The sequence below is a fragment of the Nyctereutes procyonoides genome, unplaced genomic scaffold (genome assembly GCF_905146905.1).
Source record: "Nyctereutes procyonoides isolate TBG_1078 unplaced genomic scaffold, NYPRO_anot_genome, whole genome shotgun sequence".
Lineage (NCBI taxonomy): Eukaryota > Metazoa > Chordata > Mammalia > Carnivora > Canidae > Nyctereutes > Nyctereutes procyonoides.
Genome location: NW_026575049.1, coordinates 44468362 through 44493923, shown reverse-complemented (window position 1 = coordinate 44493923; position 25562 = coordinate 44468362). Strand labels below are relative to the sequence as shown.

At 38.5% G+C, this 25562-nt stretch overlaps 2 protein-coding genes across 3 annotated transcripts in view; one reads left to right on the top strand and one right to left on the bottom strand.

The window, feature by feature from the left end:
• Positions 1-14688, bottom strand: part of TSGA10 (testis specific 10) — a 123061-nt gene extending 108373 nt beyond the window's left edge. Inside the window, exons 1-3 of the mRNA XM_055327980.1 lie at positions 14600-14688; positions 11359-11487; positions 2232-2447 (exon numbers count right to left, since the gene is read on the bottom strand). Coding sequence (XP_055183955.1) covers positions 2232-2447; positions 11359-11487; positions 14600-14656 — 402 coding nt within the window. The 5' untranslated portion in view covers positions 14657-14688. The remainder of the gene's footprint in view (positions 1-2231; positions 2448-11358; positions 11488-14599) is intronic.
• Positions 14689-14950: 262 nt separating this feature from the next.
• CUNH2orf15 (chromosome unknown C2orf15 homolog) lies at positions 14951-25167 on the top strand. Of its 2 annotated transcripts, XM_055327988.1 has the most exons (4): positions 14983-15011; positions 15363-15473; positions 17095-17163; positions 24798-25167. In XM_055327988.1, exon 4 carries the CDS (start codon positions 24868-24870, stop codon positions 25132-25134), a length of 267 nt encoding a protein of 88 aa, XP_055183963.1. In that variant the 5' UTR covers positions 14983-15011; positions 15363-15473; positions 17095-17163; positions 24798-24867; the 3' UTR covers positions 25135-25167. The 2 variants fall into 2 exon arrangements, with proteins under 2 accessions (XP_055183961.1, XP_055183963.1); XM_055327986.1 differs by having other exon boundaries at positions 14951-15473.
• The last annotated feature ends 395 nt before the right edge of the window (positions 25168-25562 follow it).

The window sequence follows — 25562 nt, the reverse complement described above, 5'->3', positions numbered from 1 at the left end:
GTCAACCATATAAAAATCTGGAAGAACATTCCAGGCAGAAGATATAGCTATAGCAAATGTCCTAAAGCAAAGGAATGTCTGCTAAATTCCAAAAAATAGTAAGGAGGCAGTAGTTGGAAAGTGCTATAGAAAAAATAAAGCAAGAGGGATCCCTGGGTGGCGCAGCGGTTTGGTGCCTGCCTTTGGCTCAGGGTGCGATCCTGGAGACCCGGGATCGAATCCCATATCGGGCTCCTGGTGCATGGAGCCTGCTTCTCCCTCTGCCTATGTCTCTGCCTCTCTCTCTCTCTCTCTGTGTGACTATCATAAATAAATAAATTTAAAAAAATTTAAAAAAAAAAAGAAAAAATAAAGCAAGGGAGACAAAGGGATAAGCATGGGGTGGGAGAGGATGAAAAACTTAAATAGCCTTTACACTTCATCTTCCACATGCTAAATTTTGAAATATTTTTGATTGATGAATCATATGTAAATGTAACAGTAATGACAAGAATTACCAAAGATCCAGTCCAATAATAGCCCTTATATTACTCAAAATATAAATTGTATGAAGAAACTAGTAATGGCCAAATTGCAATTCTGTTTCGTTCAAAAAATTATGTTCAGTTAGCTGAGAAATACTGTATTAGTAAGATATACATGATAAAAAAAATTTACAATGAGCAGATAAAAGACGGTATATAGTTCTGGTGGTTATAAAATATGTCCATAAGATTTGATATTCCTTAATTCAAAAGATGGAGTTTAATTTCCTTCTCCTTAAGAGTGGTACAGACTTAGTGACTCACTTCTAGTGAACAGGATGTGATGGTCTGTAACTTTGTTAATAGGAAGGCTGTCCATATTCAGGGACAGGAGGCATATGGGAAATCTCTTTACCTACTGCTTAATTTTGCTAAAATGTTGCCAAAACTGCTCTAAAATTAAAGTCTATTCAGATTTTTTAAAAGGGGGAGAACCTCAAAGAAATAAAACTCAGAGGCAGTGGAGACTAACACATTTTAATACACAGAAACGTAAAACTTTGATTAAAAAACCTTTAAAAAAAAAAACAAAACCTTTTAAAGTGTGAAATAGGGATGCCTGGGTGGCTCAGTGGTTGAGCATCTGCCTTTGGCTCAGGGTATGATCCCAGGGTCCAAGGATGGAGTCCTGCATTGGGATCCCCGTAGGGAGTCTGCTTCTCCCTCTGCCTATGTCTCTGCCTCTCTCTCTCTCTCTCATGAATAAATACATAAAATCTAAAAAATTTTTTAAATAAAAAATATAATGTGAAATAAACTGTGTTTTGTGAAAATAGAAAAAAAGGATGGAAATGTATGTATTATCTATCTGTTGGTAGGTATCTATGCAAGAGAGAGAATTAGGAAGGGAGAGATATGTCCTATATACAGAACATTCCTGTTTTTCTTCCAAATTTTTATTAAATTCTAGTTAGCTAACTAATATATAGTGTATTATTGGTTTCAGGATTAGAATTTAGTGATTCATCACTCACATGTAACACCCAGGGCTCATCATAACAAGTGCCCTCCTTGACATCCATCACCCGTTTAGCCTATGCCCCACCCACATCTCTCAACAACCCTGTTTATTCTCTATTGTTAAGAATGTCTTATGGTTTACTTTCCCCTCTTTCCCCCCACCCTTCCCATATGTTCATTTGTTTTATTTCCTAAATTCCATGTATTAGTGAAATCATATGGTATATGTCTCTGACTTATTTTGCTTAGCATAATACACTTAGCATAATACATAATGCCACATTTCTGAGCCCCATCCACGTCCTTGTAAATGGCTAGATTTCATTCTGTTCGATGGTTGAGCAATCAAACATATTCCATTGTATACATATATACCACATCTACAGAACATTTCTATTGCCTGAAATTTTTACCATGACTACATCTTACTTAAGAAATTTTTTGAGCAAAAACTTTTAAAAGAAATAAAATGTGCAGTACAATATATTTTAATCCTTAGGTAGACATTTAAATGTAATGTCAAACCTCAAAAACTTTGAAATGATACGAGAATGTCACTTTTTCCATTGCACTTACATGATGTTTAAAGTAGAATTAAAATCCTGATCAGTAGTCCAATGCTAACTAGAATTACTGCAGTGATCATTTCACAATATATAGAAATAATCATGTTGTACACCTCGAGCTAATATAATGCTATATGTCAGTTACAACAATAAAAATTCCTATTAGTGGTAAATGTAATACCTTTGCTTCTTCAAGTTCTTTGTCAGCAGTATCCACCACAAAATTTTTCTCTTTTTCTAGTTGCTCTGCTAGTTGGTCAATTTTAATCAATTCTTTACAAAGATGCTCATTGTGGCTGGTTAAATCATCTACTTGACTGCTTACCACCTCCTTACTATCCAAGAGTTTCCTAACATATTCTTCCAAGTCATGATTTGTCTGTTTGAGATCTTCAATCTGTTGTAATTAGAAAAAAAAATCATATTAAAATATTTCCCTTGATTTCCTCTGAGGAGAACAATTAGATAACTGGAATCAGGAAGGGAGATTTATTTCCTTGGAAGGAAACCTAAGTATATACATTTTTTCACTTTCCAAAATTTGCACCATGTGAATGTAATACCTATCTGAAAAAATATATTAAAAGAAAATTTAAAGGTTTATAGCTACATCTTCTAAGACAATTTATAATAAACAATTACTATTAAGTTTTGATTTTCAAATAAAACTATTAGAAAAATAGCCAAATATTTATATCTTCACAAGATAAATCAGTCTTGAAATTACTAATTTTAATAATTTATATCAATTAGATGTTCTTTAGAATTAAATTTCTAATTGTTACCAAAATATGTTAACTCTTTAAAAAAAAGTTCTTTTGAACATATCAGTAACTTACTTGACTAAGCTAAATACCAAATCAATCAAGTATTTGCTGACTAAATTGGAGGACCACAGCTTTCCTTCCCAGCCCACTATCAAACCACAGCTTTCCTTCCCAGCCCACTATCAAACTTCATCAACGGATGAAGAAAGGGGCCTTTTCTATTATGGAGGTATCCAAATGCCTTTAAAGGAAAAAAATATATTAGACTCATTGAACATAATTATGTGTCAGGATTTATGATAAATTACTTTTTTTTTAAGATTTTGTTTATTCATTCATGAGAGACACAGACACAAACAGAGGGAGAAGCAGGTTCCATGCAGGGAGCCCAATGTGGGACTCGATCCGGGAACTCCAGCATCACGCCCTGAGCTGAAGGCAGTCACTTAACTGCTGAGCCACCCAGGCATCCCTGTGGTGAATTAACTAAAATTTCCTTTTTTGCCCTGGTCTCAGGGAATTTTAAAGCCTATCTGTAACCTACCTCTAGCAACTAGCACAGAACCTGTGTGCAATGATCTCCTGTCTGCTATTCTTGTCTCATGCTTTCACAAAGTTTATCTTCCCCTATTCTTATTACCTAAGTTATTTTTACTACTTGTATCTTTTTTAAACCTATAGGATGTGGGGGATCCCTGGGTGGTGCGGTGGTTTGGCGCCTGCCTTTGGCCCAGGGCGTGATCCTGGAGACCCGGGATCAAATCCCACGTTGGGCTCCCGGTGCATGGAGCCTGCTTCTCCCTCTGCCTGTGTCTCTGCCTCTCTCTCTCTCTCTCTCCCTATCATAAATAAATAAAAATTTAAAAAAAACTATAGGATGTGGGATAAACATAAACTTCAACTTATCTATCTATATGTCTTTTTATCTTTATTTATGGCTTCTATAGTGCCACATTTCTGAGCAATAAGAGCATACTAAAAATGTTTGCTAACCTTCCATTGTACCAGGAGAGGCTAAATGCTCCTCCACTTTGTAGTACCATTAAGCCTCTTACACAGTTTAATCTTGGTATTTTATAACATATATTATTTAACTCCCTGTCCCTTCCACTAAATTCTAAGCTTTAAAGGGATTGTCTCCAACTTCAGTATTAACACACCTCTAATTTCTTTTTTTTAATATTTTATTTATTTATTCATGAGAGACACAGACTGAGAGAGGCAAAGACACAGGCAGAGGCAGAAGCAGGCTCCCCACAGGGAGCCTGATACAGGACTTGATCCCCGACTCCGGGATTGCAACCTGAGCCGAAGGCAGGCGCCCAACCACTGAGCCACCCAGGCATCCCACACCTCTCATTTCTGTATCATTTACTATGTATCTAGCATATAACGCTCAAATTATTTTTAAATGAATAAATAAAACAAAGAAACAGTCTCCTCACTTCTAACATCAAGCAAGCCCTACTTCTACTGAACTCCAACAAGTACTTTAGAAGAGGCAGTTTCAAGTGGTAGAAAGGATGTAGGCTTTGGAATTAGGCAGATAGGTTCAAATTCTGTTGTAGTTCTTCGCCAATTACTTAACCCTGGACAATTTACCATATTTTCTTGATCCTAAGAGATGCATGCCTCTAACTTCAGAAAAAATAAATGGAAGCCTCTTGACCTTCATCTGTTAAGTAGACAGAATACCTACAACTTGCAGGGTTGTAGTCACATAAAAAAAGTTCAAGTAAAATTTCTGGCAGATGACAGGTCCTCAAAAATAGCTTTTAAAAAAACTTATTTTGAAATAACCAGAAGATTCACAGGAAGTTGCAAAGTATACAAAAAGGTCCCCTGGGCCCTTAACCCACTTTCCCCAATAGTTATATCTTAAATAATTATAGTACAATCTCAAACTCAGAGATTTGGCATTGTTACAATGTGATCCCATGTACAGACTGCTGTAGAACTAAGATACATTATTTTATCACCACAAAGATTGCACTCCTATTACCCTTTTATAGTCACATCCTCCCCCCTCCCCATCCTTAACTCTTAGCAACCACTAATCTCTTTAATTTTGTCTTCTCAGGAATGTTATATAAATAAGATCACGTGATAAAGATCAGGGTATGTGATCTTCTGACATTGGCTTTTTCACTCAGCATAATACCACGAGATCTATCCAAGTTACACAGATCTATAGTTCATTCTTTTGTTGTTGAGTAACATTCCATGGTACAGATTACCAGTTTGTCTAGTCACTCACCAATTAAGGGAAATTGTAGGTGTTTCCATTCTTTTTTTTTTTTTAAGATTTTATTTATTTATTCACAAGAGACACAGAGAGAGAAAGAGAGGCAGAGACACAGGCTGAGGGAGAAGCAGGCTCCAAGCAGGGAGCCCAACACGGGACTCGATCCCGGGTCTCCAGGATCAGGCCCTGGGCCAAAGGCAGGCCTAAACCGCTGGGCCACCGGGGCTGCCCTGTTTCCATTCTTTATGACAAATAAAGCTCCTATGAACAATCATATACAGGGTTTTGAGTGGACATAAGTTTTCATTTCTCTGGAATAAATACCTGGGAGTGCAATTGTTGGGTTGTATGGTATGTTTAGTTTATAAGAACTATTTTCTGGAGCGGTGCACCATTTCCCATTCCTACCATGAACGTATGAGTGATGTGGTTTCTCCTTATCCTTGCCAGCAATGGATATTGTCACTATTTTTAATCTTAACTGTTCTTATAGGTGTGTATTGTTATTTCATCTTGATCTTAATTTACATTTCCCTACGTTTAGAAAAAATGAACATCTTTTTATGTGCTTATCAACATATATCCTTCTATGAAATATTTCCTTATGTCTTTTGTTCATTTTCTAATTGGGTTGTTGATTTTTACTACTGAGTTTTAAGAATTCTTCATATATCCTACATATGATACACATAATTCTTCTGGCAAAAATAAGGTTTATAGCTTATTCTTTCATCCTGTTAATAGAGTCTTTCACAAAGCAAAAGATTTAAATTTTAATGAAGTCCAAATTATCAATTTTTCTTTTATGAATCATGCTTTCGGTGTCACATCTAACAACTCTTCACCAAGCCCAAAGTCCTGAAGATTGTCTGTTACCCTATAAAAGTTCCATAGTTCTCTGTTTTACATTTTAAACCTATGATCCATTTTGAATTAATTTTTGTAAATTTTGTATAAGGTGTGAGGTTTATTTTCTTTCCTTTTTTTTTTAAGATTTTATTTATTCATTCATGAGAGACAGAGACGAGAGAGAGAGAGAGAGAGAGAGAGAGAGAGAGAGAGAGAGAAGCAGTCTCTATGCAGGGAGCCCGACGTGGGACTCGATTCAGGGTCTCCAGGATCATGCCCCGGGCTGAAGGCGGCACCAAACCGCGGAGCCACCAGGGCTGCCCAAGGTGTGAGGTTTAGGTCTAGGTTCATTTTTCTTCCCTAAAAGATATCCAATTGTTTCAGTACCATTTGTTGAAAAGACTATCTTTTCTGCATCAAACTCATTTCCACTTCTGTCAATAACCTTTGGCTGTACTTGTAGAAGGCTATTTTTGGATTTTCTATTCTCTATCACCGACCTATATCTATCCCTCTAGTAATATCATACAGTCTTAACTACTGTAGTTATACATTAAGCTTTGAACTCAAAGAGAATGACTCTTCCCATTTTATTATACTTTTTCAGTTTACATTATTTCTATTTTCCTATTCTCATGTTAACCAATTCATTTCTCTCTTCTTTCCAACCTGTTGTTTGAGAACACTGAGTTTTTAATTTCAGTTATTGTAAAGTTTTTTTCATTGTGGTAAAACACAATTTATCATTCTAATAACCATTTTTAAGTACACGATTTGGTGGCATTAAGTACATCCACTACATCCACAATGTTGTACAACCATCCCACATCCATTTCCAGAACTTTATCATCTCAAAGTCTGTACCCATGAAACAATAACTCTCTATGAATTTGCCTAGTCCCTGTTCCTGGCCTATTTCACTTAGGATAATATTTCCAAGTCTCATCCATGTTGTAGTTTTGTATCAGAATTTTAGTCTTTTTTTTAAGGCTGAATAATATTCCATCATATGTACCCACCACATCTTATTAAGCACCTATTGATGGACATTTGGGTTGCTTCCACCTTTTTTGGCCATTAAAAATCATGCTGTTAGAACGTCAGTGTACAAGTATCTAAATTCCTATTTTTAATCTTTTGGAGATATACCTAGGAGTGGAATACCTGGATCATAGGGTAATTCTATATTTAACTTTTACAGGAACTGCCAAACTTTATTTCACCATGGCTACACCATTTTACACTCCCACTAGCAAGTCACAAAGGCTCCAGTTTCTAGACCACCTCACCTGGACTTGTTACTTTGTTTGATAACAGACATCCTAATAGGTACGAAGTGATACCTCATTGTGGTTTTGATTTGCATTTCCTCAATGGATGATGATGTTGACCATCTTTTCATGTGCTTATTTGCCATTTGTGTATCTTTGAAAAAATGCCTATTCAAGTCCTTTGTCCACTTTTGAATTGGGTTGTTTTGCTTTTTGATTGCTGAGTTGTAAAGTTCTTTATATATGTTCTCAATATTAATCCCTAATCAGATATATGATTTGGAAATATTTTCTCCAATACATTTTTAATAGATTTGACTTTTTTAAAAGGATTTTATTTGTTTGAGGCAGAGAGAGCATGCATGTGCACATGAGCAGGGAGAGGGAGAAGCAGACTCCCTGCTGAGCAGGGAGCCAGATGTGGGGCTCAATCCTAGGACCCTGGGATTATAGTCTGAACTGAAGGGAGATGCTTAACTGATTGAGCCACCAGGCACCCCTAGACTTTATTTTAGAGCAGTTTTAAGTTTACAAAAAAAATTGATCAGGAAGTACAGAGTTCCCAATACCCTTTTTCCCCACCCAACACACAGTTTCCCATCTTAAGTTATGAATGGTATTAGTTTAGTACATTCGCTACCATTAATGATCACTGACACATTAACTTAAGTCTGGAGTTTATATTAGGGTTTACTCTTTGGGTGGTAGATTCTGTGGGTTTTGACAAATGCATAGTAACATGTATCTACCATTACTGTAACATACACAATATAGAATAGTTTCATTGCCCTAAAACACCTGTGCTCCATTCACCCGGCTCACCCTTCCTTCCTCCAAATCCCTGGCAATAAGTGATCTTACTAATGTCTCTATGTTTTGCCTTTTCCAGGTCATATAGTTGGAATCACAGAGTATGTAACCTCAGATTTTTTTTTTCACCTAGCAATTTGCTTTCAAGTTTCCTTTATGTCTTTTTTGTGGCCTGATAGCTCATTTCTTTTTACCAACAAATAATATTCCATTGTACAGATATAACACAATTTGCTTATCTATTCATCTATTGAAGAACAACTTTGTTGCTTCCAAAATTTTCGCTTGGTTCTTCTTTATATCTTTTATTTATTTGATGAGATTTTCTAGTTTTGCGTTTGTTTCAAACACACTCAGAATTGCTTAAAGCATTTATATGGTAACTGATTTAAAATCCTTGTGAGACAATCTCTAATCCTGTGAGACATCTCTGTGTTGGCATCTCTTGGTTGTCTTTGCTCATCAAGGTGGAGATATTCCTGCTTCTTGAGATAAGAAGTGATTTTTTTCATTGAGATATGCTCTTGAGTTTTAGTAGGCTTCTTGTCACACTTCCTGTGACTTTAGTTCAAACTAAAAATGGGAGATGCTATCTTCTTATTGCTAGGTGTAGGTGGAAGTCCAATTTCTCTCTTAGGCCTCTGTTGATACCTGGGGAGGGCTGGTTTCGTCGTTACTGCTAGGCAGGGATGGGAGTTCAGGTCCCCACCAGGCCTCTGCTAATACTACCACAGGCAGATAGAATACAGATACCTTGTTTCTGCTCCCATGTATCTTTCACCACTACTGTGGGTGGGTGGACTTGTTATTGCTAGGAGATGGTAAAAGTCCTGACTCTGTATGAGGTCCCCTCTGACACCAGCTCAACAAAAAGGAAAGGGGACACCTCCTTATTCTGGGTGAGGGTGGTTATCTAGGATCCCCATGTGGTCTTTGCCAACACTATGGGGTTGGGGGATACTTATTGCCTGGTGAGCATTAAGGTCTTGACTTCCCACCCAGCATTTCTCTTTGATACAACCTTGATGGGATAGGGGGCTTAGAGGATGGGGCATGAGGTATGGTTGGGATTCTCTGTCACAGCCTGAAAAGGGTGGAAGTCTAGGCTTTTTACTCAGCCTTTGCCAGCAGGAGTGGGGCTATAGCTTTTTTCATGGTATCTGAACAGCCAGTTACTGTCCAAAAATCGTCTGCATTAGAAACAGACCCATAAATACAGAGAACAAAATGATGGTTGCCAGAGGGTAGGAGGATGGGAAAAAAGGGTGAGGAGGAGTGAGAGGTACAGCCTTCCAGTTACAGAATGAGTAAGTCATGAAGATGAAGGCTAAAAGATAGGGAATATACTCAATGATATCATATTAGCACTGTATGGTAACAGATGGCAGTTATACTTGTGGTGAGCACAGTGTAACATATAGACTTGTCAAATCACTATGCTGTACACCTGAAACTAATGTAACACTGTGCTGTGCGTCAACTATACTTCAATATAAAAAATTAAAAATAAAAAATAATTAAAAGAGAACAAGAGGAACTTCACCAGGGAAAAGCCCAGAAGTTAACACTTTAATCGAGGGATCCAAATAAAGATCATTTGTAATGGGACAAAATGAAATTGTGTGCTACTTGATAGGATGCAATGAAAAGAATCCATCATCACTTTTGTGATATTCCTGTCTGTATTCATTTTGTACCTTAAGCCAACACTTATTATGTCACAGTGTCCTGGGATTAGGGATCTGGGAGTGGCTTAATTTGGTGATTCTGGTTTAAGGTCTTTCACTAGGTGAAAGGAGTCAGTTAGGGTGACAGTCATTCTGGCAAGGTTTAAGTGGGGCTGGCAAATACACTTCCAAGCTCACCATCACAGTTGGCAGGCCTCAGTTTCTCACTGGTTACTGACTACTTGAGCTCCTTTTCACGTGGGCCTATTATCCACAGAGCTGCTCACAACATGGAAGCTTGTTTCTCACTTAATCACTTCTGCTCTATGCTCTTGGTCATAAAGATCAATTTTGGTACCATGTGCAGGGAGACTATATTAAAGTGGGAGTAAAGAGGGTGGCGCCAATTTGAAGGCTGGCTACCACATATGTTATGAGCCAAAGGTTCGTAACATAAAGATAATCATAGCAAACCCAAATCAGTGGTCATTCTACAAAATAATTGGCCTGTATTCTTCAAAGTGTCATGGTCATAAAAATCAAAGAAGAATGTTCCAGAATGAAGGAGATAAAGGGACACAATAACTAAACACAACGTGTGATGCTGGACTAGATCTTTTTGTGATTGAGGACATTATGGGACAACTGGCAAAAACTTGAATAGGGTCAGAGGACTAGCTGGCAGCAATGTACTAAAGTTCATTTCCTGATTTTACCAGATTGTATTGTGATCTTATAGGAGAGTGTACTTATTTACAGAAATAGCCACTCAAATGTTAGGGATATCAGGACATTAGGTCTATAACTTACTCTCAAATGGTAGGGTGAGGGGATATTCTTTCTTCCATAATTGCAACTTTTAGATAAATTTGAGATTGTTTCCAAATTAAAAATGTATATAAATTATAAAAACGTAAAGCATAAAAAAAAAAGTGGTCTACATTGCTAGGCTGCCCCCTTCCTAGTCCTTTAGCTGTAGGAATGCCTCCTCTGAGAACTTTTCTTGCATGCATCCATTGTTTCTAGATGTCAGTTTTTCCAGCACTGTCTGAGATACACGGAGCAAAAGGAAAACCCAGGAATTCACTAACAAGTCACTTACTATATACTGAGGTCCCTAGCCAGTCTTCCTTCTTCTGCCCACCTTTCAGAATGTCCTTATGTTTGTTTTATAACAAAACGTTCAGCATTTTTAGTTGTGCTTAGTGGGGTGCATAAAGGGAGTCTACTCTATCTTCCTAGAGAAGAGAAGTTCCTTTTAAGAGCCTTACCACAGGTCAGCCACTAGGAGAACAGACAATACTGAACTTGGAGTTCAGACAACTGGGTTCAAATTCTAGCTAACTTGGGAGTTCAGACAAATCCAACTTAGCTCCGTCACTTGTTAGTCAAATATTATAATTCTATAGCCTCTTGGAACTTCAGCTCCCATGTCTAAAAGATAAAATCACATCACTACTTCACGAGGTTGGAATCAAGAAAGATTATGTACTTAAAAGCACTGGATACAACACTTGCCATGCAGTTTGCACTCATATGTATCTGAATCTGCATGTATCAAAATGGGTAAGATAAAAATGGAATGATTTTAGACCCATAAGATTTCAGTGAGCACTGAATTAGTATTTATTATTCATCTTCTTTTTTAAAATAGGCCCATTCCAAAATAATTCAGGGAAATACAGAAATTAAATGTAACCTGTAATTTCAGTGCAGAGATGAATTTATCTTGATTTCTCACTTCTTGTTCTAGCTGGAGAGTATTCTGGTATTTTTCAGCTTCAGAAACTGGAGCCCCTAGACCAAAATCATGTTCTTTGGTGGTAACCTAGTAGAAAAAATGGGAATGATACCAAGACATTCAGTTTAAAACAGTTTTGTGATTCTTCACAACAATCAATGACATTTGAAAATTAACAATATTCTTAGATACATTTTCAATTATTTTTAACTTTGCCTCACCAGCTAAAAGAATTTTCATCAAGCTTTACTTTTTAAAAACCTCACTTTATGAAACTTTTTGTTTTCCAAACATAAAACTACAATATTAAACATGCTTTTCCAAAAAGACATAGCCCATCCTATCCCTTTGGTAATCATTGTTCTAAGAAAATATGGGTCATAGGCAAATTATGTAGACTACTTCTAGGCCTGTGTTGTCCAATATAATAGGTACTAGCTACCTATTTATTGCTTCTTTTGTATATTAACAAAAAAGTTTGCTACCCATATTACAAAGGGCTAACTTCCCTAATATTAGAATAATTTCTGTAAATAAAAAAGGAAAAGAAATACCCTAATAGAAAAACTAGCAAAGAATATGGATATTTCACAGAAATGGCTTTTAAACAGATTTAAAGACAGTCAATCTCACAAATTAAAATACCAAGATATCACTTTTAACCTCACATTGGCAAAGATCAGAAAGCTGTATATATAATTTACCATTCTTATACATCACTGGGGACAGTATAAATTGATACAATATTTCTGAAGAACAATTACACAAAATCTAACATTACAAATACATATAGCTTCTATATAAATAATTCCCCTTTTAGGAATTTTTGGTACATAATGTATTTGCACATGTGCAAAATGACATGTTAAAATATTTTTCACTTTAGCATACTATGCATACTACTCCACACTATGCTTTTTTACATGACAATGTAGCTCAGAAATTGTGTGATTTAGAGAAATAATTTGTAGGGTGCCTAGGTGGCTCAGTCATTTAAGCATCCAACTCTTAATTCTGGCTCAGGTCTCAGGGTTGTGTGATCATGCCCTGTGTGGGGCATGAAGCCTGCTTAAGATTCTTTCTTTCCCTCTCCTTCTGCACCACCCCTCCTTTAAAAAGGAAACCAAAAAAACAAGGAAAACAAATAAAAACCTACAACCTCATCCCTCAATGGGTCTAGGGAAGTCCTGAACAAACAAATCAGAATTTACAGTATAATAGGATTAATGCCATATCAGAGGAAAGCACATGTATGCTAAGGAAATTTAGAGAAAAAGACTACAAAAAAGTATTTTTGACTTGAACTTCCCCAAAAAAGATTTAGGACATATTTTCCATATTCCTCCAAAACCATGACTATACTCCTATTGGAGCACTTAACACATTGTACTGTATCTACTGAATGTCCAGAACCATCACAACTTTAACATGTCTAAAACAGACCTTTTTTTTTTTTTAAGATTTTATTTATTTATTCATGAGAGACAGAAAGAGAGGCAGAGACATAGGCAGAGAGAGAAGCAGGCTCCCTGTGGAAAAAACCTGATGCAGGACTCCGTCCTAGGACCCATGGATCATGGGATCACTCCCCGAGCCAAAGGCAGACACTCAACCACTGAGCCACCCAGGTGCCCATAAAAAAGACCTCTTAGGTCCCCCACTTGCACTCCTGCTCTCAACCCTGCCTCCACTATGTTCCTTCCCAGTTTTTCCCATGTCAAATGCACCACCATTTGTGTAATGCCCAAAGTCAAAAACCAAGGGATTGTCTTTGTTTCCTCTTTCCCTGACCCCCAACAACAAACTGTGTTAGTTCTACCTCTAAAATATTTCTCAAATCCATTCTCAACATGCTTATTACTACCTCCATATTCATCTCCCACATAATTACTGTAACAGTTCCCTAAATGGTCTTCGTGCTTCTATTGTTGCTCCCTACAACTTTTTTTCTGAACTGAAATCAAAACAATCACTTTAATTAAAATAATGAGATCCTGCTCAAAAACACTCCAATGGCTTCACACTGCAATTAGAATAAAATTCACACTTTTTAAGATGCTACATGATTTGGCCCCTGCCTTCACTTCCCTAAGTAGACCCAGTACTCTTTTTCACCCATCAGCTTTATTAGTTTTCTTTCTGTTCCTCCACTGTGCCCATCTCATTCCACTTCAAGGTCTCTGTTCTTGATTTCCCTCTCTTAAGAACACTCTCTCTCCCAGCCCTGTACACGGCTGATTCCTTCTCTGGCTCAGACGTTAGTAGGTCTTCCCTGCCTTCTTACCTACAGTAGCCTCTCTCCTAAACACTCTCTCTCTTTTTTTAAATTTTTATTTATTTATGATAGTCACACACACACACACAGAGAGAGAGAGAGAGAGAGAGAGAGAGAGGCAGAGACACAGGCAGAGGGAGAAGCAGGCTCCATGCACCGGGAGCCCGACGTGGGATTTGATCCTGGGTCTCCAGGATCGCGCCCTGGGCCAAAGGCAGGCGCCAAACCGCTGCGCCACCCAGGGATCCCCTAAATACTCTCTCATCAGGTTATTTGTACTTAATGATATTTGAAATTATATCATTTATTATTATATATATATATATCATATATATATCATATATCATACAATAACAATGTATTCCTTTGTGTAATTAGATGTCCGGTCCATAATCGCCGCAGTTATTCAACCTTAATCTCAAATATTTTTTTTCAAACAAAACCCAGTTTACTCTGCCTTTCCTGTGTATAATCTCTACCGAAAATTACGTGAGATTTTCATGCAAATACCTACGTAATCTCGGCCCTTCACCTCCCAAAGACTATAAAGAGGCTTAGAAGTGAGAGGCTGGGAGTCGGGAATAGCAGGTTGAACTCCCAAATCTCTGACTTCCAAATTCCTCACCTCCAGTCCAAGCGTTTCTAAACAGAACAGTGCCCCCAACAACCAGGCGGAGAGCTGCGGCAGGAAGCGAAGCGGTCACCATAGGAACTGGGCTCAACCCGAAGCGCCCAAGAAACGACAACAGGGGCAAAGTCGGCTCCTGGTGGGCTTCCCTGGCTGGGTTCGCAGCCAGTCCAGCAGCGAACTCCCGCCTCGGAGGTCACCCACGGCCTCCAATCCCCGTCACACGCGCCCGCATGCGGGGCCTTCCGACCCAGACGCGGCTTTACCCCAACCCGGCGCATCCCTGCTGCCTCTACCTGGAGCTCCGAGTCCCTCCCCGGACTCCTCCGCCCGACATCCTCCCCGGAGCTCATCGCGACGACTGGCAGGCCACCGCCGGCGCCAGGGATCCAGGTCCCTCCCCGTCTCCATCCTCCGCCCCTTTCCCCTCCCTTCCCACCCCTATTGCGGCCTGGCCCCGCCCCGGCGGAGGCAGAGGAAGGCGGGACCCGGGGGGAAGGAGGCGGGGGCGGTTAGCGCCGGTCGGCGCCGCCGTCGGCCCCGCCCTCACGCTCTGTACCTGAGGGGGGCTCGTCCTCCACCTCCCCGGCGCCTTCGCTCCGCTTCCGTCCCGCGCGCCCCCAGTTCCCGTGCGCACGCGTACCTGGCTCGCCTCTCTCTCTCGCGGGGACTACAGCCGTGCGTGCGCAGCCACGCACGTAGCGACGCGTATGTCCACCTGCCCACCGTACAGGGCGCGGAGCAGACGCCTCTTCCTGGTCCATCCGCGCCGCGCAGGCGTACGACCACGCAGGGCCTAGACGTCCCACCCGAGCGTCCCGTCTCCTAGTAACAACGAGCCGCTGTCCGCTTCTCCACAGCTTAATTCTTACTCCCTGCCTGTGGCTGCCGCACCTGGATGGAACGCGCATGCGCAGGGCTGTATCTCCGCCTGCCTTCTTCCCTCCGCTCTTGGAACACCTGTTGCTTTGCTGTTGCAGTTTTGTGGCATTTTTTTTTCCCCTCGGGATACGGTGTCGTTCTGGACCCACATTCAGTGAACTCGTTACTCCCTTTTAGGCGCTGGAAGGTTGCTGAGCTCTCCTGCCGTAACCAGGAGCCGGCTTTCGGGGAGTCTCCTAGGTCGGGTCCTGCTGCTGCAGCCTCGCCGGAGAGAGCAGTTCTGTCCGGGTAAGCGCCTGCAGCCGGGGGAGCCAGCAGACCCACGACCCGGTCAGCCCTGCACCAGTCAGCCATGGCTGAATCGGGAGGTGGCACAACTCGTAGTGAAAAGGCGCAGATCCCTGACCGGTGTTCTTCTCCACGTGCCGGTTCCCCAAAGACCTCTTTCCAGAAAAACTGGTGATGGTTAACAAAAGGGGAAAGGGTATACTGTCTCACCTGATATTTAATATTGTATCGATTGTTTGCCTGTTTAACACCATCTGCATTTGTCTTCTCCCGAGCAGGAGCCTTCAGTTTTGGAACACTCTTTTAATTTAACCAAGTGTAACATTATCGGCCATCCAACTATGTTAAAATCCATCACCTTACCTAAAAGTAGAGGAATGAGCTTTTTAGTGAAAAAGAATGAGGATTGCGTTCATCTGCCAAATTTTGGGAGCCCGGCTTGAAAAGAAATCCTATTTTTAACATTTCTTAATATTAATCTATCCTAACCCAAAGGCTTCTAAATTCGAATGGCTTTATCGCCGTATCTTTTCCTACAGGTGAAATAGTTAACTAGATTTTTATAGCTGTTCTCTGATGATCTTGATAAACTTTGCAACTCTGTATTTCAAAAGTAATTTCACATTTGAAGAGATTAGCAATTCCCGTTTTTGCCAGGTGAGTACTCATTTCTCTCTCCCTCCACAGCATGTTATTGGCAGTCATAAATACATGTTAGAACAAATTTCTTCGTAAAAGTACGTTTAATTATGAGTGCCGTTATTTTTCCCCATCTCCGATTTCTTCATTATTTATGTCGTTACATCTTCTAGTTTGTAGCATTTATTTTCAGCTATCATATACTTTCAGCTAAGTATAGCTAGTCACTAAATAATTAATCTGAGTGTGTTCTTTTAAACAAGGAAGTCAGAGGTGCCGTAATTATATTTCCTCTGAAGTCAGAGGCGCCATAACTATATTTCCTCTGAAATATAATTATGCCTAATAAAATAAGTTACAAAGAAACATGAACTGGAGTGCCTGGCTAGTAGAGTGTGTGACTTGCTTTTGGGGTCGTGTGTTTAAGCCCCATGTTGTGTGCGTTTTTAATTTAAATTTTTAAAAATTTTAAAATTAGGGGCACCTAGGTGGCTCAGTTGTTTAAGCATTTGCCTTTGGCTCAGGTCATGATCTCAGGGTCCTGGGACCCTGCTCAGGAGGAGCCTGCTTCTCCCTCTCCTTCTGCCCTCCCCCACCCCATCCTCTCTTGCTCTCTCAAATAAATAAAATATTTTCACAAATTTTTTTTAATTGAAAAAAATGAAGCATGAACTCTCAAAGACCATCCTAAAAAATTATTTTAGGAAAAACATTATGAAATCTCATTTCGTCTCCAGATACTAAGATTGTGAATAAAAGATGTATGAACCTCAAAACTCTCAGAGTTAAAGATTTAGGAGAAAGAAGGAGATTACTAATATGGAAAGTAGGAAATTACTTCCCCTAGGGAAAAAATAAGAAAAGCTTAAGCATTTACGTGCACCTCTAGATGTTACTGAAGACTATTTGCAAACCCTGTAAGGAAAAGGACATTTTAAGGTCAAACCATGGCATGAAGATTTTCCTTTCTTTCCCTATCAAGGACTGTTGACTTCATCCCCCAACCCAAGAAATTGAACATTTTCTTCCCTCTATGGAAATCCAAAGAGTGGTAAGTGCTCCCTCCTGCCCCAACTAATCCTTTTATAGTACCTGTGCTCTCTTCCCTGTGACAGACACTGCTGTGTAATTCTAAGGTGTGTGTTTTCTATTCCCTTAGTTCCCCTTCATTTCACAAGCTTCACTATGAAAGCCCCTATTTTTTTTTTTTTAAGATCTTATTGATTTATTCATGAGAGACACAGAGAGAGAGGCAGAGACACAGGCAGAGGGAGAAGCAGGCCCCATGCAGGGAGCCCCACGTGGGACTTGATCCCCGGTCTCCAGGATCAGGCCCTGGGCTGAAGGCGGCGCTAAACCACTGAGCCACCCAGGCTGCCCGAAAGCCCCTATTTCATCTTCTTTTTTCCTATACCTCCTTTGTTCCCTAAGAAAACAATTGGGGCCCCAATTGAACATATGTTAAGTTGCTTGATGTTGTTCCACAGCTAATTGGTACTCTGTTCATTTTAATATATCTTTTGATACATCTTCAAATTCACTCTTCTTTCCTTTGGCGGCGCTAATCCCATCCCCAGTATTTTTTTTTTTTAAATGTCAGGATTGTTTTTTCATCTCTGGAAGTTTAAATCTCTTTAATATCTTCCATTTCTAATCTCATCATGCTCATGCTTTGCTCTACCTTCTTGAAAATCTGTAAGATATTTAAAATAGCTATTAAAGTCCTTGTTTGCTAATTATATCACCTGTGTTATTTCTGGGTTTGTTTCTATTAACTAATTTTCTTTTCCTTCTGCTTATGGGCCATATTTTTCTTCTTGTTTTCATGCCTGGTTAATTTTATTGGCTGCCAGACATTGCAGATTTTATATTGTTGGGTGCTGGAGGTTTTTGTTTTCTTTAAATATATTTAGGCTTTGTTTTGAGGTATAGTAATGTTACTTGGAAACAGTTGTATCCTTTAGAGCTGCCCTTTCAAAAGTAATAACCATTAACTACTTGTGGCATTTTTAAATTTATATTAATAAAATTAGATAAAACAAAATTTAGTTCATGTGCACTATGTACATTTCAAAATCTTAAGCCACATGTGGCTAGTGGCTAATAGAGTGGACAAAAGAGAATATTTTTATCATTGAGGAAAGTTCTGTTGGACAGCGCTGCTTTAGAACCTTGCTTTTAAGCTTTATTAGGTCCAAAATACTCTTTAGGGCTAATCTGGCCCTTTTCTGAGGCCAGTACCTTTCTGGAGACTCTGTTCAGTGTCCTGTGTTGGAGTTCTTTATACTCGGGCTGTGGGAACTCTATTCTTGGCTCTGGGGAAGCTCTACAAACTATTTGGCCTTTTCCTCTTTGGTGGGTTCTTTCCCAGGCCTCAGTAGTTTTCCTTAAGCATGTGTTTTCTGATTAGTATTCAGCCAAAGAATTGTGGGGAATCCTCTACAGATCTCTGGAGCTCTTTCCCTCACTGAATCTCTCTCTGCAAGTTCTAGTGACTTTGCTTCTGCAGGCTCTGAACGCCTGTCTTCTCCACTCACTGAAATAACCAGACATACTTTGAGTTCCCCATCCTCATGTGGCAGCCTGAAATTTCCAGGCAGTGCTTATAGGGCTCACCTTGTTTATTTCCATTCTCCTTCACTGCCTTTTGCCCATTACCTAAAAACCATGTGTTTTGTCTGTTTTTTTAATAGTGACTTGTAATTTAAAAATTGCTTCAGGCTGAGGGAACTGTAAATGCATGAGCCCTAAAGCAGAAAAGGGGTTGGCATAGCATATGCTTAGGAACAGCAATGAGGTCATGGGGTAGAATGAGTGAGAGAGATAGGAGCTTAGATGACACAATGTTAGCTGTTGTATTAGTCTCCTATTGCTGCTGTAACAATTTACCAGAAACTTGGTGGCTTTATGCAGCATAAATTTAATATAGTTCTAAGAGGTTAAAAGTCCAAGATGGATCTCACTGGAGTAAAATCAGGATGTCAGCTGGGGTGTATTCCTTCTGAAGGCTCTCAGGAAGAACCCATTTTCTTGTCTTTCCAGCTTCTGCAGGATGCCTGCTTTGTTTGGCTCATGGTGTCCTATCTTCAGAGCCAGCAATGGCCAGTCAGGTCCTTCCCACACTGCATCATTCTCTCTTTCACTTATGAAGACCTTTGTGATTACACTGATAATCAGTGATGAGTCCAGGATAATCTTCCCACCTCAAAATCAGTTGACTGGCAACCATTACTTATCTGCATCCTTGATTTCCCCTGCCATGTAACATATTCACAGGTTCTGGGAATTACGATGTGGACATCTTTGGATACCCTTATTCTGCCTACCATTGGAGACTCAATATGTAGAGAATTTGACTTTCACTCTGACATGGAAAGTACCTAGAGCAGAGTGGTGAGCAGAGGATTGATGAGATCTGACTTATGTTTAAAAGGCTCATGGCCAGATACAGTTTGAAGAACATGCAATGGGAAGGATTGGGCAAGAATAGAAACAGAAACAGAATTCATTGGAGGATGGGATATGGAATATGAAACAGGAGCTAAGAATTAGTCCACCAGCAATGCACAAGATTTCCCATCACCCTGTATTCTCCTTCATTTTTCATGTTTCCACCTTTCTAGTGTACCATTCTGATGGTAGTAAACTTGAATTTCTGTGATTCTTAGTAAGTTTGAACATCTCTTTATGTACTCACTATCTATTTGAGATTCTCCAATCTGTGAATTATATCTTTTGCCATTTTTCTATTGGATTTCCTTTTTTCTTGTTGATTTGTAATTATTTTTATATTCTAGTTGTAAATCCCTTGTCCGCTTTGTATCGCACATCCTCCATTCTCCATCATTTTAACTTTGTTTATAGTTTCTTTATTCAGTAAATTTCTTAATTGTGGGTACTCTGGTCCATCTGTTTTCTTCTTTTATTTTTTTTTAAATTGTATTTATTTATTCATGAGAGACACAGAGGGAGCGAGAGGCAGAGGGAAAAGCAGGCTCCACGCAGGGAGCCCGACGCAGGACTCGATCCTGGGACTCCAGAATCACATCCTGGGCCAAAGGCAGGCGCTAAACCGCTGAGCCACCCAGGGATCCCCATCTGTTTTCTTCAAGAAATCTTTTTCCACCCAAGTTGACAAATATATTGTCCTACATTTTAAAAATTGCGTTTATAGTTCTGTGACTCACATTTGGGTCTTTACTGCATTTGGAGCCCACTTTTGTGTGTAAGATAGGGATCCTGCTTTATTTTCATCCACATCATGAGCCAGCATTCACAGTACTATCCTACTTAAGTTCATCTGTTCTATCCCTTTTGTTGTATGGTGCTTTTACCATATGTAAACTTCTGGCACATAACTAGGTCCATATTAGAACTCTGTCATGTTCTCTTGGTCCTTTATTTATTCCTGCACCTGTGCTAAACTATTGTTTATTGTTTTTTGTTTTTACTTTGACTTTGTAGCATATCTTAATGGTAAGGCAAGTCTGTTGTGTATGTCCATATTTAATTAATTTCTAATGGAACTTTATTCTTCCTTATGCATTCAAGATTTCTTCTTGAATGGCAACCCAAATGCTAGGCCCAAAAGGCTCTAAGTACACTTGTTCTCCCTTCATGTCCTCAATATTCCAGACAAGGTGAGACTCAAAGGGCCAAATCTACCCTATTGTATTTGGTTCCTCTTCAGCTCGTCTATTAAACTGAAATTTAACTTGTTAGTTGAGAACTCTATATGTTACCATTATTTTACCACTATTGATTACAAATTCAGTACTTTGCTTTGCAGAGTTTTGTTACTATTGTTGAACCTTCAACAGTGCAGAGGCTAGGGGCACCAACTCCCTGCCCATGCAGTCAAAAATCTGCATATATCCATCAATTCCCCAAAAACTAAATTACTAATAGCCTACTGCTGACTGGAAGCCTTACCAATAATACAAAAAAACCTCATATTTTGTTTGTTATATATATATATATTCTCTCCTGTACTCTTATAAGTAAGCTAGAGAAAAAGTTATTAAGAAAATCTTAAGAAATACATTTACATTACTATGCCATATTTATTGAAAAAAAATTTGCATGCAGTTCAAACCTGTGTTGTTCAAGGGTTAATTGTATATTATTTTTAACTTTTTTCAACTTTGTATTTTGACACAGTTTTAAACTTACAGAAATTTAACAATTACTATTTTTTTATCCTTCGGATAAAACCTAGTAATGCAAGTGCTGGGTTGTAGGGTAGTTCTATTTTAATCTTTTTGAGGAACCTCCACACTGTTCCCAGATTGGCTGCTCCAGTTTGCATTCCTACCAACAGTGCACAAGGGTTCCCCTTTCATCACATTCTCACCAACATATGTTTCCTGAATTGTTCGTTTTAGCATTCTGACTGGTGTGAGGTGATATCTCATTATGGTTTTGATGTGTATTTCCCTGATAACCGAGTGATATGGAGCATTTGTGGTCTGAAAATATGCATGGTATAAGCTCAGTCTTTTTGTACTGTTTGAGTCCTGATTTGTGACCCAGTATATAATTTGTTCTGGAGAAAGTTCCGTGTGCACTCAAAATGAGTATGTATTCTGCTGCTTTAGGATGAAATGTTCTGGGTATATCTGTTAAGTCCATCTGGTCCAGTGTCATTAAAAGCCTTTGTTCCTTATTGATGTCCTCAGATGATCTGTCCATTGCTGTTAAGTGGGGTGTTAAAGTCCCCTACTACTATGTATTATTATCAATGTGTTTAATTTTGTGACTGATTTACACATTTGGGGTTGCTCCCTAGTTTGTGGCCTACATATTTACAATTGTTAGATCTCTTTGTGTCCCTCTTCATGTCTTATTACAGTCTTTGGTTTAAAATCTAGTTTGTCTGATGGCCACTCCAGCTTTCTTTTGATGTTCAGTAGCATGATAAATGGTTCTCTATCCCCTCACTTTCCAACTGGAGGTGTCTTTGGGTCTAAAATGAATCTTCTGGGGGCAGCATGTCAATGGGTCTTGTTCTTTTACTCATTCTGATGTTTATGTCTTTTGATTGGAGCAGTTCATTAGTATTCAGAGTGATTATTGAAAGATATGAATTTAGTGTCATGGTGTTACCTGTAAAGTTTCTATTCCTGCCGATTGCCTCTGTTCCTTTTGGTCTTTGTTACTTTTGGTCTCTCTCTCTGCTCAAAGGGTCCTCTTTAATATTTCTTGCAGAGCTGGTTTAGTGTTCACAAATTCCCTTAGTTGTTTGTTTTGTTTTTGTCTTGGAAACTCTTTATCCTCTATTCTGAATGACAGCCTTGCTGGATAAAGCATTCTTGGCTAGAAATGCAGCTGACTTTTGTGTGCTGACTGCATCCTACAACTTTGCCAAATTCATTTATTAGCTCCAACAGTTTTTTTTTTTTGTGGAGTCTTCAGAGTTTTCTATCATATAAAATCTTATCATCTGTGAATAGAAGTAATTTTACTTCTTCTTTTCCAATTTGTGTGCCTTTTATATCGTTTTGCTCTGGCTAGAACTTCTAGTACTATATTATATAGAAGTGGTGAAAGTGGGCATTCTTGCCTTATTCCTGATTTTAAAGGGAAAGCTTTCACTATTGAGTATGCTATTTGCTGTGGGTTTTTCATATTATGGCATGTATTATGTTGAGGTATTTTCCTTCTTTTCTGGTTTGTTGGTTTTATCATGAAAGTTTGTTGAATTTTTATCAAATATTTTTCTGCAATTGAAATGATTGTGTGATTCTTTTCCTTCATTCTGTAATGTGATACGTTGATCAATTTTCATATATTGAGCCTTTCTTGCATTGTAGGAATAAACCCACTTGGTCAGGGTTTGTTAGTATTTTGTTGAGACTTTTTGTGTTAATGCACACTAGGAATGTTGGTCTCTAGGTTTGTTTTTTTGTAGTGCCTTGCCTGGCTTTTATATCAGAGTAACACAGAATGAATTAGAAAGTATTCCCTCCTCTTCAATGTTTGGAAAAGGTTGAAAAATCTTGGTATTAATTCTTTAAATGTCTGGTAGAATTCGCCAGTGATGCCATCTGGTCCTGGGCTTTTCTTTGCCAGGAGTTTTTTGATTACCGATTCAATCTCCTTAGTAGTCGTAGGTCTTTTCAGATTTTCTGTTTCTTCATCACAGTCTTGGTAGGTTTTGTTTCTAGGAATTTGTCCATTTCAGCTAGAATATTCAATTTGTTGGCATACAACTTTTCAGAACACTCTCTTACAATTCTTTTTATTTCTGTAGAATCAGTAGTAATGCCCCACTTTTCATTTCTAATTTTAATAATTTTAATCTTCTCTCTTTTTTCCCTAGTCCATCTAGTTAAAGTTTTGCTAATTTTGTTGATCTTTTAAAGAACCACCTTTGGTTTCATTGTGTTTTGTTGTTTTCCTGTTTTTTATTCATCTGCTCTAATCTTTATTATTCCCTTCCTTTTGCTATGAGTATAGTTTTTTATTCTTTTTCTAGTTCCTTAAGTTACAAAGTTAGGTTGATGATTTAAGATCTGTCTTGTTTTCTTTAATGTGTTTATAAGCTATGAATTACCCCCTTAGCATCGATTTAGCTGCATCCCATAAGTTTTGATATGTTTTAATTTTGTTCAAATTCACCCCTAAGTATTTTCTAATTCCCCTTGTGATTTCTTCTGGTCCAGTGGTTGTTAAAGAGTGTGTTAATTTCCACAGATGTATAAATTTTCATGTTTTACTTCTGTTAGTGATTTCTACCTTCAATCTGTTGCAGAGAGGATACCTTGTATGATATCTATCTTTTAAAATCAGTTGAGACTTGGGGTGCCTGGGTGGCTCAGTTGATTAAGCAGCTGGCTCTTGATTTCAGCTTAGGGCATGATCTCAGGGTCCTGGGATCAAGCCCCACAGAGGGCTCCACATTCAATGGGGAGTCTGCTTGAGGACTCTCTCTCTCCCTCTCCTCCTGCCCCTCCCCTTGCACATTCTGTGTGTGTGTGCACGGGTGTGTGTCTCAAAAAAAAAATCTATAAAAGAAATTGAGACTTAATTTGTGTCCTAACATATAGTCTGTCCTGGAAAATATCCCAAGTGCACAGGAGAATGTGTATGCTATTGTTGAGTAGAGTGTTCTTATAAATGTTTGTTAAATCTGTTTGGTTTAATCTGTTAAGTCCTCTCTTTCCTTATCTTCTATCTAGTTCTATCCACTATTGAGAGTGGAGTATTGAAGTCTCCAACTATCATTATAGAACTAATTGCCTATTTCTCTCTTCAATTCTCTATCTGCTTTGTATATTTTGATGGTGTGTTAGTAGGTGGGCAAATGTTTACAATTGTTTGGGCATCTTTTATTTTTGGCAAACACCCAGCAGAGTGTTTGGCCTTCAATAATTATTTCTTTAATCCATTAATAATTTGTTAAAAGTTTTTGATAGCAAAAATGATATAACAGATTAGAGAAGTTCTGTTATTTTCTGAAAGGTGATAAAGCATAAAATCTGGTAAATTCCTTTTTAAAATGACTTTCAGAGAATCTGCAGAACCTGCACACCCTCCCACAAAGGAAATGTAAACATTGAGAGGTGGAAGGCAATTTTACTTTTGTTTTTGGCATCACCACCATGATATTTCATGAAAACAAGCACTGCCATGAGGTTAGTTGAAATTCCCACTGTATTCACTTGTTATCATTTCTTTTCCAAGCAATCAAGTTGAAGAAACGTTTCTGCTACTTATAAAGGTACCTGCAAACTATATTTATTCAACCATCCCAATGGGATTTTCCCTTGGTAAACCTGCTACTCAGGTATCTGCTATGTGTATGGATTCAAAAGTGGATGATCATTTGATGCGACGGACTGAGAAAAGCAAGTTGGAACCAGTGTTATTTCAAAACACCAAGAAAATAAGATTAGAAGACACAAACCAAGAAAACTTTACAAGAAACAAAGAGATTTCAGGATGTCTTTCAGAGAAAACCTTGGATTCTGTGGTATATGTTAAAGAAAGTGATGGAATAGAAATGACAGATGTGGAATGAAATATTTGTACCTACTGCCAAAGAAATGAGAATTTGCTTTTGACTAAGAGAACATGTTGAATGAGAACTTAACCTTATTAGGAAAACCTAACAACATGAAGAAAGACAATTGCATATTTTTCACTATTTATGAATCACCTTAGACTGGACTTTTTAAATACATACTCAAAAATGTTGTTTTGGGGGAAAAGCTTTCCAAAATTCAAAGCAAAATTCTCTGGTATTCTATCCTTGTCACAAAAATTAGAATTTTTGAAGAACAGTATTTAAATGGTACCAAAATATTTTAATTATGTATTTCTTTAATAAGTGATCAAAAAACAGTGCCCAAACAATTTGACATCTGTATTTCACACTATGTGTGATGTACTGATTTTGTAATATTTCCAATTTGGGATTTTGCTTTAGGGTACTTTTTCTTCCAGCAT